Consider the following 15,569-nt stretch of genomic DNA (forward strand, 5'->3'; position numbering starts at 1 on the left):
GCCAGGATGTGGATACAACCTAAATGTGTAATGACACATGAATGGATAAAGAAGATCTGGTACATATATATAATGGAATATTACTCAGCCATAAAGAAGAATGAAATAATGCCATTTGCAGCAACATATGTGGACCTAGAGATTATCATACTGAATGAAGTAAGTCAGACAGAGAAAGACAAATACCATAGGATATCACCACTTATATGTGGAATCTAAAATATAACACAAATGAACTTATGTATGAAACAGATTCACAGATAGAGAGAACAGACCTGTGGTTGCCAAGGGGGAAGGGGTGGGGGAGGGATGGATTCGGAGTTTGGGATTAGCAGAGGCAAACTATTATGCATAGAATGAATAAACAACAAGGACCTAGTGTATAGTACGGGGAGCTATATTCAATATCCTGTAATAAACCATAATGGAAAAGAATATGAAAAATGAAAAAGAATATATATATATATATATATATATATATACATACATGTATAACTGAATCACTTTGCTACAGAGCAGAAATTAATACAACACTGTAAATCAACTATACTTCAATAAAACAAATTTTAAAAAAAGGTGCATCCTGGATATCCAAGTCACTACTCTACTTTCTAACAGTGGAAGAATTGAAAGGGCGGAAGTCAGGAGGAATTGAAAGCGCGGAAGTCAAAGTCCAGAGATACACGAAGGTCACAAATAATATCTGTGTGAGGTGCCAGATATTCTAAACACACATCCCGGTACTTGTCTATGGTCACATGGGACTAATAATTGTTAAACGAAGATCACATCTAACAAGGTATCTCCACACCACAAGGAATGGAAGACAAACCTCCTACTTCCACAGTACTAGATAAACTTCAAGAAAATATCAAAACAGGTCAGTGGCTCGAATTAAATTTGTATGCCATGACACCATGGGGCATTTGCAATGCATTTGCTTTCCCCTTGATAAATAATTATGTCGAAGCCTCACTTGAATGTCACAAGAATATTTTTCTTATTTGAAATAATATGAAGATCACCTGAAATATCTGGTAGCTTCATTATTTACCACCCCCCCTACAGACACAGACACACGCACACATACATTTTCTTCTGTTCTGATACTTCTTAAAGCATTAAGGAGACTGATCAAAAACCTCAAGGGGGTTCTAAGATTATTCAGAAAGATGGGAAAACGTGGAGGCCTTAGACTGATTCCTCACAGACGCAACTGTAAAATGTATTCCTGTGAGGAAAACCTAAGAAAAGGAAGATTGCCAGCGACATGGCAACAGACTATCAGCAAAACACACACGCCATTCTACTTAAAATCTTAGCAGGGATATGATTTTCATCTTTCCTAAATAGCACTGCTCCCAGAGGTATATGCATATGGGAGCTGCATCCTCACATAATCCAGTGATTTCCTAAATGTCCTTTAACTAAAGTCCTACATATTTTTGCTGATGCCAAGTAAATATCAACCCAGAGCTCCCTAGAAATTATATAATCCCACCACTTGCTCAATGCAAGAATTCCTTCTTTCCTAGAAAATGGTTTTACAGCACACAGCAACCTACTGGATATTTTTTACCAGCTGCAACCGCTACGAACTTTTCTTTCTTTCCTTCTTTTTTTAAAAATATATTCCAGTAAAAAATTGCCTTTTGGCATCTTTTACCATTAATCTAGTTTTGCCCTTAGGGCAGACAGAGTGTGCTCTTTTAAGAGGAAAGTTTGTAGTGATTTAAAAATAGCTATCCTGTTTAAACGCTGCCATCCTCCCTCTCCTAGCTTCCCTTCCTCAAGGGAAATATGCCCCTCCTCTACTTTCTTCTACTGGTTCTTCATACTCCGTGGTTTATGTGTCACTCATATTTTAGTTTTCTGATCGCTAAATATCCCTTTTAAAAATGTTGTGCCTCTAACTGAGCACAATATTCCAGGTATAATTTAATAATGATAATAATTATGCTATAATGAGAACAGTTGCTACTGATGGAAATATCAGTACCAAGCATTGTACAAAGACCTCTGTCTTGATTATCTCATTACCTTCAAGGTATCAAAATATTGTACAGATGAGAAACCACAGCTTGAAGAAGCTAAGTGACCTGTTTTGTGAGCTGGAGGAACCCGTACCAGACGGCATCTGTATTCAATGCATGTCTTCTCATCCACCATCCCCCATGAGCTCAAAACCCTATCTGATCACCACTTCCTCTGTGAAAGGTATTTTTAACCTACTGACGTACTATAAAGTGTCACTAATTTTCACTTTGGCAGTGGATAAACACAATGCTCTCTTTTTGTTTTCTAAGTTCTTAAAATTCTGTATGTATATCTACTGAAATATTGACCAGCACATAGCATAACCTGGATCCAAAATATTCGCCCTCTGTATATGCAGAGAAAACCATAATCCAAAAGGAATCATGCTTCCCAATGTTCACTGCAGTACTATTGACAATAACCAGGACATGGAAGCAACCTAAGTGTCCAAAGACAGAGGAATGGATAAAGAAGATGTGGTACATATATACAATGGAATATTACTCAGCCATAGAAAAAGAATGAAATAATATCATTTGCAGTAACATGGATGGACCTGGAGACTATCATACTAAGTGAACTAAGCCAGACAGAAAGACAAATATCATATGATATCACTCATATGTGGAATCTAATTTTTTTTAAAAGATAGAAATGAACTTACTTACAAAACAGACTTACAGATATCGAAAACAAACTTATGGTTACCAGAGGGGAAACATGGGGGCAAGGGATAAATCAGGAGCTTGGGATGAACATACACACACTATTATATATAAGATAGATATCCAACAAAGACCTACTGTACAGCACAGGGAACTCTACTCATAGAGTAGAGTTCTGTGATAACCTATATGAGAAAAGAATCTAAAAAAGAATGAACATATGTATAACCTATATGAGATAACCTATATGAGATAAGAGATCTGTGATAACCTATATGAGAAAAGAATCTAAAAAAGAATGAACATATGTATAACTGAATCACTTTGCTGTACATCTGAAACTAACACAGTGCTGTAAATCAACTATACTCCAATAAAATTAAAATATTAAAAAAAATAATAAAAGGATCAAAACCAGCTTAAAATAACACATTCATCCTGTGCTATAGTAAATTTGGATTCACTATCCAAGCTGCTTAAATGTATCCATCTACATTGACTTCTTTAATAAGAATTATTTAGAATGAACCGGTTGAAAAGAAGAGTTTTTATTCCAACAATATCCTAATAGGAAGATGTTTTTACATGATATTCAATTGGAATTTAATAAGGTGACAACAAGCACATTTATATTTTCTGCTTCCTAAAGCATGGTGAATATTGCTAGGAAGGAGAGATGCCTGTTCCAACACCCTCACAGGGACCTTTTCATATCTGACCACAGAGGCTTTAGATGTTGAGCAGGTGATGCCTGTCTTCTCTGGACCTGCTTAAATGTTAACAAAATCATAAATGGATTATATTTAAAAATGAACTACCCTTTCACTTCATCTAAGTACAGACGTCAAAGAACTATTAAATCTCCCTCTTTGGACTTTGAAGCTAGTTACTAATTCTTTTCCTTTTGGAAGAAGAAATTAATTTGCACTTTATACTGTAGGCACAGCTGGCTGAGACAATCTATGAGGAAGTAGATAGCCCTACAGACAATGAAATTTGCTTGGAAAATAAAATCAAGGGCCAGATGAAGATCTACAAAGGTTGACAAGAGCAATGCTGTGCTTTGGGTCTCTTGGCTGGATTTACTACATCTCAAAATTAGGGAAGATCTGTGGCAGTGTGGGACTTTCTATATATAAAAATAAAAAATTAATGTTATAAAAATAATTATTAATTACTGAAGTTACTGTTTATTTAGATGTCTACCACGTACCAAGCAAAGAGCTACATTCTTTATCTATATTAGTTTTTTAATCCTCATAAGAACTTCAGGTGGTAGATATTATTATCCCCATTTTATCTACGAGGAAACCAAGGCTCAGCTAAGTAGGGTGACGTTCTCCATGTCATTCTGGTAGTCAGTGACTATGAGAGGCCAGCAAGAACTGGTTTCTGATGCTGCCACAAAGGGCAGTAGTAGAATTTTTTTTTTAAGAAACTAAAAGGAGATGCCTGACTGGCTGTCTCGGTAAACACTTGGCATAGTCCTGTGAAGCTGTCTATGAAAGAGCTGCTGAGAAATTTCTAGACTCTCTAATTCACTGTGGATCACACTAAGGCTGAGATTGATCAACAAATCAACACCACTCAGAAACAGAGCACTGATCTTATTCTCTGGGATGCTGACACTGTCCAGTCCAAATCACCCAGAGACAGGCTGAAATAAAAATACACAAATAAATGAGAAAAAAAGGAACCTTTGCGTTTTGGTAATGTGAGCAGACTGTCAATGGATCCAGTTGAGAAGATTCCATACTTCCTTTCAGACAAGCAGCTCACATGGCCCAACTGGAGGACTTGGATATGGGGATGAAGACTGTATAAGACAGCCTTACCCTTCTGAGGAGGGGAGAGGGACCATGTAGCTGATACTGGTATTGAGAAGCTTAACTGGCTCAGCATACAACAGAGGAGCCCCCTAACTATTACCCTTTTAAAGATATGTAATACTCCCCTCACCCTTTTTCCAGTACTTTTCATTCCCGAATGAAACATACTAAGTGGCCTTGTAGTATAATGGAATGTTGTGTCTCTGTAACATAATTTGAACTGTATATATTTTTTAAAAGAGATAAGTCTTTGATTTGTCCTAATACTCTTAAATTATATTTGGCAGCATCATACTTTCCAAAGCATCAGCACACCTGGGACAATTTATTGTTTCTTTATTAGAATTCATCTTATTCCTAAACAGCAAAGTTCAAAAGAACTTTATTTATATAGGCTAGCTTGTACCTTTGTCATCATTTGGTGCTTTTAGGGTGACATTTCCCTAGAAATATAGGTGAGTATTCCAGTATACCTTTTCCAAACTGACTGAAAGATTCAGAGAAACATATAGACATATACATATAAATTAGGTGGATAAAGTATGATGTAGCTGACCACACAGGTAACAGAAGCATGTAGGTATAAAGTAAGGAGAACTAGTTCTAAGTGAAAAGACTGGAAATACCTGGAGATGGATTTCTCCTTTTTATTTTGGCAATTAGGTTTCATTGCCTACATGGTGGTAAATATTATCAGGGCCCCATTTAGTTCAGCAAATCCCATTAATTCTACAGAGCTTCTCCATCCCTCTAAATTTAAGAAAAGTTATAAAGTAAGCATAGTCCATACTGGCCTTCTAGATTCCTCAGCACTTTACTTCAAGGCTTGCTCTAATCTTACTTTAAGATATTAAAGAACTAAATATTTCATCTTGGTAGCACTTTTCACTAATGCAATTTTTACATTCATATATGTGTTCATTTAAATAATATCTATCTTCCTCATTATAATAAAGGAGGGCAGAGATACTATTTTTTTTGTTCACCATTATGTCTCTAGAGTTTATTACAATACCTGGTATATAATTAGTGCTCAATTAATATTTAATGAATAAATAAATTCTTGAATGAATGAAACCATGAATGAATTAACAATAAACTCAATCCTAATACTCTCCTACTCTAAGCTTCCCAGAATCAAGTTATATTATCCTGGAATGGAACCAATATATTAATTGTTGATATGGAGACAAGACGATAGTGATTTAATAATGCAACTATTAGGCTCATTTGCATTTGAGAGAGGTAGGAAGAGAAATAAAGAGGGGAAGGAGGGAAGAGAAGAAGGAAGTAAGGAGAAGGGGGGAGGGGAGAGGGAGCAGGAGAATGGATGAATGCCTAGAGTTTGCTTAACAGAAAGAAATGATAAATAAGGTGAAATGTCAGGCATCAACTTCAAAGCCAGTTGTTTAAGGGATAGGATCCTAAACTTATTTCAATTTAATTAGTTAACTATGTACTTATAATAATATCATGTATGTTACTAATATAACACCATGTTTTATTCTCTATAACAATGATTCACTGTCTGACTAAATATGAATAAACTCCAATTTTTATAAGGACAGGCTATTTGTTCAATTTTTAGAATACAGATCTTCTGGTTAATCTGGTCCCTACAAAATCAGGGGCTTTACTAAGATAAATCAGCTAACAATTACCACATCAGTATAGAGAAATTGTGCCAGTCAGTAGCTGCATAATCTGGGGCAAATCACTTTACTTCTTTGAGTCTGTTTCTCTAGCTGTAAAGACAGAAATATTAATACCTACCTTATAGATTTTAAACTAAAATGCCCACAGGAGACAAAGAAGGTCATTGTATAATGATAAAAGGGTCAATTTATCAAGATATAACAATTGTAAATATATATGCAACATTAGAGCACCTTAATATATAAAGCAAACACTAATAGAACTAAAAGGAGAAATAAACAGGAATACAATAATAGTTGGGGACTTTAATACTCCACTCTTAACAATGGTTAGAGCATCCAGACCAAGAATCAATAAGGAAACAGTAGATTTGAACAATGCTGTAGAACAAATGGACCTAAGAGACATACAGAACATTCCACCTGACAGCAACAGAATATACATTCTTCTCAAGCACGCACAGAACATTTTCTAGTATATATTATAGGCTAGGTCACAAAACAAGTCTCAAAAAATTCAAGAAGATAGAAATTATATCAAGTATCTTTTCCTGCCACAATGGTATGAAACTGGAAATCAATAACAGGAGGAAAGCTGGAAAATGCACACATATATGAAATAAAACAACACAATCCTGAACAATCAATGGATAAAAGAGTACATCAAAAGTGAACAAAAATTTTTTTGAGACAAATGAAACAGAAACACAACATAACAAAACTTATAGAATGCAACAAAAACTGTTCCAAGAGGATATTCATAGCTGTAAACTCATGTATCAAGAAAAACATAAAGTTCTCAAATAAACAACCTAACATACCTTGAGGAACTAGGAAAAGAAGAAAAAGCTAGGCCCAAAGTTGGCAGAAAGAGGAAATTATAAAGATTAGATCAGAAATAAATAAAATAGAAAACAGGATACCAATAAAAATAAAACAATCATAGACGATCAAGAAGATTAAGAGTTGGGTATTTGAAAAGATAAACAAAACTGACAAACCTTTAGCTAGACTAAACGAAAAAAAAAGGGCACAAATAAATAGAATTATTAATGGAAGAGGAGACATTCCATTCCAGATGATACCACAGAAATACAAAGGGTCATGAGACTACTAGGAACAGTTGTACGCCAATAAATTAAACAATCTAGAAGAAACGGATAGATTACTAGAAACATACAATTTACTAAGACTGAGTCATGAAGAAAAAGAAAATATGAACAAAACAATTATAAGTAAGAGATAAGTAAAAAGATTTAATCAGTAATGAAAAACTTCCCAACAAAGAAAAGACCAGAACCAAATATTTTCACTGGTGAATTTTACCAAGCATTCAAAGAAGAATTAATGCCAAATATTCTTAAACTATTCAAAAAAAATTAAAGAGAAAGGAATGCTCCCAAACTCACTTTACAAGGCCAGGATTACCCTGACACCAAAGTCAGATAAGGATACTGCAAGAAAAGAAAACTACAGGCTAATATCCTTGATACATATAGATGCAAAAATCCTCAACAAAATACTAGCAAACCAAATTCAACAGCACATTGGAAAAATACACCATGAGCAAGTGGGATTCAGCTCTGGAATGCAAGGATGATTCAGCATATGCAAATCAAAATGAAAGGTAAAAATAATAATTAACTCAATAGATGCAGAAAAAGCATTTGAAAAAAGCAACACTTTTTCATGATAAAAATCCTTGACAAATTAGGTTAGAAGGAATGTACCTCAACAAAATAAAGGCCATTATATAACAAGCCCACAGCTCATATCATACTCAATGAGGAGAGGCTGAAAGCTTTTCCTCTCAGATCAGAAAAAGGGGGGCCCACTCACAACTCCTATTCAACACAGTACTAAAAGTCCTAGCCATAGCAATCAAGCAAGAAAAAAAGAAATAAAAGATATCCAAATTAGAAAGAAAGAAGTAAAACTGTCTCTGTTGGCAGGTGATATGATCTTGCATATAGAAAACCTTAAAGACTGCCAAAAAGCTGCTAGAACAAACTAATTCAATAAAGTTGAAGTATACAAAATTAACATATAAAAATCAGTTGTAATTTTATACACTAACAATAAACTATCTGAAAATGAAATTAAGAAAACAATCCTCTTCACAGGAGCATCAAAAACAATACAATACTTAGAGATAAGGAATGCTTGATCAAGGAGGTTAAAGATCTGTACAATGAAATCTATAAAACATTGATGAAAGAAACTAAAGAAGATGCAAATAAATGGAAAGATATCCCATGTTCATGAATCAGAAGAATTAATATTGTTAAAATATCCACCACCCAAAGCCATCTATAGATTCAATGCAATACTTACCAAAATTCCAATGGCAGTTTTTACAGAAATTGAACAAACAATCGTAAAATTTGTATGGAACAAAAGATTCTGAATAGCTAAAGCAATATGAAACAAGAATAATAAAGCTGGAGGTATCACACTCCTGATTTTAAACTATCCTACAAAACTACAGTAATCAAAGCAGTATGGGTCTGTCGTAAAAACAGACACATAGACCAATGAAGCAGAACTGAGAGTCCAGAAATAAACCCTCACATATATGGCCAACTAATATTTGACAAGGGAGTCAAGAATGCTCAATGGAGAAATGATAGTCTCGTTCAATGAATGGTGTTGGGAAAACTGGATAACCACATGCAAAAGAATTTGCACCAGGGAAATGCAAATCAGAACCACAATGAACAACAACCTCACACCTGTTAGAATGGCTATCATAAAAAAGACAACAGATAAGTGCTTGCTAGCTAGGATGTGAAAAACAGGGAATCTTGTACACTGATGATAAGAATGTAAATTAGTACAGTCACTATGGAAAACAGTATGGAAGTTTCTCAAAAAATTAAAACCAGAACTACCATATGATCCAGCAATCCTGCTTCTGGGTACATATCCAAAAGAAATTAAATCACTAGCACTAAGAAGTTCCTGTACAACCATGTTCATTGCAACATTCTTTTTTTTAAAACTTTTTATTTTATATTGTAGTATAGCCAACGAACAACGTTGTGACAGCTTCAGGTGCACAGCAAAGTGACTCAGCATACATATACATGTATCCATTCTCCTCCAAACTCCCCTCCCATCCAGGCTGCCACATGACATTGAGCAGAGCTCCCTGTGCTATACAGCAGGCCCTGGTTTGTTATCCATTTTGAATATAGCACTGTGTACATGTCCATCCCAAACTCCCTAACTATCCCTTCCTCCCACCCTTCTGCCCGGTAATCATAAGTTCGTTCTCTAAGTCTATGAGTCTGTTTCTGTTTTGTAAATAAGTTCATTTGTATCATTTTTTTTTTAGATTCCATATATAATGGATACCATACAATATTTCTCTTTCTCTGTCTGACTTACTTCACTCAGTATGACAATCTCTAAGTCCGTCCATGTTGCTGCAAATGGCATTATTTCAATCTTTTTAATGGCTGAGTTATATTCCATTGTATACATGTACAACATCTTCTTTATCCATTCCTCTGTCGATGGACATTTAGGTTGCTTCCATGTCTTGGCTATTGTAAACAGTGCTGCAATGAACACTGGGGTGTGTGCATCCTCTTGGACCATGTTTTTCTCCAGATACATGCCCAGGAGTGGGATTGCAGGGTCATATGGTAGCTCTATTTTTAGTTTTTTAAGGAAGCTCCATACTGTTCTCCATAGTGGCTTTACCAATTTACATTCTCACCAACAGTGTAGGAAGGTTCCCTTCGCTCCACACCCTCTCCAGCATTTATTGTTTAGAGATTTTTTCACGATAGCTGTTTTGACTGGTGTGAGGTGATATCTCATTGTAGTTTTGACTTGCATTTTTCTAATAATTAGCGATATTAAACATCTTTTCATGTGCCTCTTGCCCATCTGTATGTCTTTTTTGGAGAAATGTCTATTTAGGTCTTCTGCACATTTTTTGATTGGCTTGTTTGTTTTGATGATATTAAGCCTCATGAGCTGTTGGTAAATTTTGGAGACTAATCCCTTGTCGGTCCAAAAATATTTGCAAATATTTTCTCCCAATCTGTGGGTTGTCTTTTTGTTTTGTTTATGGTTGCCTTTGCTGTTCAAAAACTTTTGAGTTTAATTAGGTCTCATTTGTTTATTTTTATTTTTATTTCCATTATTCTGGGAGATGGATTGAAAAAGATATTGCTGCGATTTATGTCAGAGAGTGTTCTGCCTATGTTTTCCTCTAGGAGTTTTATAGTGTCCAGTCTCACATTTAGGTCTTTAATCTATTTTGAGCTTATTTCTGTGTAAAAGAGTGATCTAATTTCATTTTTTTACATGTAGCTGTCCAGTTTTTCCCGCACCATTTGTTGAAGAGACTGTCTTTCCACCATTGTGTAGTCTTGCCTCCTTTGTCGTAGATTAACTGATGCAGCATTCTTTATAATAGCCAAGATGTAGAGGCAACCTAGGTGTCTGTTGATGGATGAATGGATAAAGAAGATGTGATACACACACACACACACACACACACACGCACACACACACACACATACACAGAGAATGGAATATTATTCTTCTATAAAAAGGAAATCCTTGTGACAACATGGATGAACCATGAGGGCATTAGGTTAAGTGAAATAAGTCAGAGAGAGGAAGACCAGCTCTGTATGATCTTACTTATATGTGTAATCTAAAAAAATACCGAACTCATAGAAACACTTAAAGGGTACAAACTTTCATTCATAAGGTGAATAAGATCTGAGTATCTAATCTACAGAATGGTGATTATAGTTAACAATACTGTACAATATACTTAAAGTTTCTAATAGAGTAAATCTTAGAAGTTCTTAATACACACACACACACACACACACACACACACACACACGGTAACTATGTGAAGTGATGAATGTGTTAACTAACCATATTGTGGTAATCATTTTGTAATACATACACATAACAAATCATCACACTGTACATCTTAAACTCACACAATGACATATGTCAATTGTATCTCAAAAAAGCTGGAAAAATCTATATCATTTACCAGGGTAATTGTGAACTGAAATGAGATATGTAAAAGCCCCTTTATAAAACTTAAACTTTCTAAAAGTCTAAGGAGTTATCATGTTTCTTTTTTTAATTAATTAATTTATTTATTTATTTTTGGTTACGTTGGGTCTTTGTTGCTGCACAAGGGCTTTCTCTAGCTGTGGTGAGCGGGGGCTACTCTTCGTTGCTATGCACGGGCTTCTCATTGAGGTGGCTTCTCTTGTTGCAGAGCATGGGCTCTAGGCGCGTGGGCTTCAGTAGTTGTGGCACACGGGTTTCAGTAGTTGTGGCACATGGGCTTATTTGCCCCACGGCATGTGGAATCTTCCGGACCAGGGCTCCAACCCGTGTCTCCTGCATTGGCAGGCAGATTCTTAACCACTGCGTCACCAGGGAAGTCCAGGAGTTATCATGTTAATTTTTAAATATTCATGTCAAAAAGAATATTCATGTCAGAATTATACTTTAATTACATGGAACACTTGGATGCTGCCTGTGTCCTTAGGCATCATCGGTTCTTCAAAATAAAAAGGCCTCGTTTACTACTATGAGGGTTGTGAAAGGCGCAAGTGACATTACATCAGTGCAGGTGCTTTAACCATGTACAATTATGATTATTTAAAATTCCAGTCAAATTCTACCACAAAAAAATGCTCTTACCACAAAAATTCATTTGTAGTACACAGCAACATACTTTTTTCAAAATATCCTTATATCAGCGATTTGAAACAACGAAAGAATTTGAACTTTGAAGAACATTATTCTCTAAACTGTGTCATGAGTTACAAAAAAGCAAAGTTATCCGAGAGATATCTACATAAAAATAATCATCATCAAAATCCCTTGGACCAATTTCATTAAATAGTTCTTTATGGCAAAGATCTAATGTGAAAATAATGATGATTTGGAAATACAAGTATGCAATCAGGTTCTTCAAAAAGTGCATATAAATTTAATTATCCCTCGAAGCTATTTTTTGAAATGGGCAAAACTACCAGCAATGTGTCATAAATGCAGTATTTCTGCTCAGAGCAGTGATTTAGAGTTTCATGGCTCGCCAAGGCTAGAGTTCCTCCCAAAGACTGAGAGTATCCACAAAGCAGTCAAGCTAGTCATTATCTAGAATGCTGGATATAAAATCATCAGCTTCCAATTGTTTGATAGGATTAAATAGGAAAACACTGCAAAGAATTGAGAGAGAAAAAAGATTTGAAATCCTACTCCACCTCAAACGACCTCTCTGTGTGACCTCTGAAATGGAAATGGGTTATGAAATAAACGCTTTAGCCCAGTCAACAGGGTAGGTGACTGAATCATCAAGAAGGATGCTGAAAATGCGGCCTAGAAAAGCACCAACATTGTAAAACAGGTCAGCACAGGAAAGAGAATAAAAACACACATACACCAATCTTGCTCATCATATGGCCTTCAGCAAGAATGTAAAATAAATTTGAAACAATGAAAATAGCCCCTCGAAGTAAAAAATATTCCACCAATCCACACTCTATGAATGTTTTAACTAATCCAGAGGCCACTTTTACTCTGCAATTAATTGCAGAGATAACATTTGTGAAAGGCAAAGGCAATAAGGACATCTCGTGTTATGCTGCCATCTCCACCTATTTTTCCAAGCCTGTTGCAGCTAGTTGCAACAATTCCATATAATAAATTCCTGAAATAGCCCTTGGTGTCCTTCCAGACTCTTAGTATCTTCCTTTTATTGCTAGATTACTGCTTCCCTACACATCCCTCCCAGGGACTTAGGGATGACACTAAGAGGGTGGCAGCATGACTGAGGGAAGACACTGTGAGCACCTCCCTCCACAAAATTTGGCACACTAGCACAACCTTTGCAGGACTTGTGTTGTGGATGTGAACCAGGGTAGGAGACCTTTGCCCAAGGAGAACCTTAAAGCCAAGTTCAGTCTAACTGGATTGTCAGAAAAACTTACAGCTTTCAATTTCCAAGGTGCAGTTTTGTTCATCCAGTGGGTACCGCCTCAGGTCCATCATGCAGGCAGCTGTGGTTGTGATTCTAGAAGAGAAATATCAATGATACATGCCGTTAGCTGATCCATGACTGAGCTGGAGAAACTAAATCTAAGTCTCAAAGAAGACAGCACTGGGCCTCTAGGAGACTGATTTAGCTTAAGCTCTAACAACAAAAAAAAGAGTGCTACAACTTTGGATAACCATTTTCCTTGATGAGCCTCACGATGCTTTGTAAATTAAACAGAGTGGACTAAATCAGTATTCTCCCAAGATGTGGTCCATTACCTACTTGGTACCCAAATCACCTGGGAACGTTTGTTAAACAGGCAGTTCCCATTCTCCAGAAGGTCTTGGGGGTGGGAGGGGGCCGTCCCAGGACTCTAGCTTACAAGTATCAAAGGTGATTGAGAAAACCAACATGGATATTACTCTTGCACTCACATTTGTTTTCTCCTCCCCTTCTCAAGACCCTAAAATCAAACCTTCCAACAATCTTGGCTTTGGTCCATCATTTTTGACCTTTCTATACATAGTGTGGTGCTTTGCAAGTGTATTAGTATAACATACCATATGCCTGTCATCTGTCACCTGATTTGCTCTGTCCTGAGTAATCTGATATTCTCAAGGCCTGTTGGAGAGCTTCCTCCTGTTGGTTGGCACAGTTATTTATTTAGGACACACTGTACCTTTATTAATTTATCAGGAAGAAATGAATATGTCTCTTTAATGTCTTTATATTTCTCTGTCACCATTTTTCACTAATCTCACTTTTCACTAATGGAAGACCTGCTAGAAAGAGCCAAAAAGCATACCGCCCTAAATGATTTATCAATTTGGTTTCTGATCAATAAGGCAGCACAATGTTATGGAAAAGCAGAAGTTTTAAAACACACAGACATAGGTTTGGGTTCTAATTCTGCCTCACTAACTGTGATACACATCCAGATGGTTAATATCTCCTAACCAACCTTAGTTTCTTTGTCTGTAAAAAGGGGGCATTCTTCACAACAACAGTAATAACAGCCTAACAGAGTTTCTGTATGAACTAATAGAATAATTTATGTAATAGGCCCTTCACATCTGCTGAAAAAAACTAAGAGGACAAACTGATGTTAAGTTTGACCAACTTTGCTTACTCTGCTCCTAGAGGTACTATATACTGTGTGTTGGAAACAGAGAAATAAGATGCAGATCCAGCTTGGGAGAAACAATCCATAGCTAGGTCTTTTTCATTAGAAGGTCTTGGGCAGAGCTTAGACAAGTAGTGCAGGTAGACTGAATCTCTGAAATTCCTTAGTTAGGTGTGAGAGTCCTACTCCTCAGCTATAGGATGGAAATACCTAAATGACTTCATGTAAGTAGTTCATGCCTCTTTAGTTTGATGACTTCTTCATTCGGGTTTGTGCTCTGTTCATTTTTGTTTTCCTCTTTAGAGATAAGTGAGCATCCTAGGGGTGATGTTCATCCTGGGCTCCTTGCTCTCCTTCACCAGGAGATGGCTACTCTGCCTCGACTCCTTTCCACCTCCACTGCCTTCCTCAGTGTCTGTGGTCCCATTGCCTCACTTCCATGTTATTATAGTATCTTGGTCTCCTAGCCTCTCCATGTGCCTCCCTACTAACTATAATTCATACAACAGTCAGATGTTTTAAAACCATAGATCAGATTTCATCCCTCCTCTTTAAAATTTTCAGTGGCTCTTCCAAAAACTCCAGTCTTGGCTGTGGCCTATTGTGCCCTGAGTAATCTCACCCTTCTCTCCCAGTATTTTCTCATACCAAGTCCTCACTCACTATTTCCAGCCTTAACATGTGTTCTCTCTGCCTAGAACGTGTGTCCCCCCCGATACTCACAGAGCATGTTTTCCGATCCTTTAGCTGAAAAATCAACTCCTCTGAAAGGGCTTTCCTGAGCAGCCCACCCAAAGTGGCTGCCTTAACTAATGCTCCATCTTAGCTGTTTATTTCCTTCAAGGAATTACTACAATCTGAAATTATCTTGCTTATTTCTTTTCTTGTAAGAACTATTTTTCCCAGTAAAATTTAAGCTGTTGAAAGACACAGACTTTTTTCTGTGTAAGTGAATCAAAAAGTATCTGTTGAAAGGATAAATACATGAATTATACAGAGTCAAGCAGCTGGTTTTGCTGTGCATAAATCTTTTATTTGGAGGATTATTTTATTGCATCATTTCTCTTTTTTTAAACTTACAATGTGTCTTAGGTTTTAGGGATTCTTTTTATATTTTTCACAGTAAGTAAATTTTAATCCACTTAATTAGCATTACATAACTAGTACCAGAGTTTATCTTAGTATCGAACTGATTGTTTTTCCTTTCAGTGGGACTGATCAAAT

At 36.2% G+C, this 15,569-nt stretch overlaps 1 protein-coding gene across 2 annotated transcripts in view; it reads right to left on the minus strand.

The window, feature by feature from the left end:
• Positions 1-15,569, minus strand: part of GABRB2 (gamma-aminobutyric acid type A receptor subunit beta2) — a gene marked incomplete at both ends in the record, with an annotated part of 293,074 nt that overhangs the window by 139,007 nt on the left and 138,498 nt on the right. For both annotated transcript variants that reach the window (XM_082652408.1, XM_082652407.1), the window contains one exon: positions 13,176-13,258. In XM_082652408.1, coding sequence (XP_082508534.1) covers positions 13,176-13,258 — 83 coding nt within the window. The remainder of the gene's footprint in view (positions 1-13,175; positions 13,259-15,569) is intronic.

Source organism: Grampus griseus (assembly GCF_964374135.1).
Source record: "Grampus griseus genome assembly, chromosome: 3".
NCBI lineage: Eukaryota > Metazoa > Chordata > Mammalia > Artiodactyla > Delphinidae > Grampus > Grampus griseus.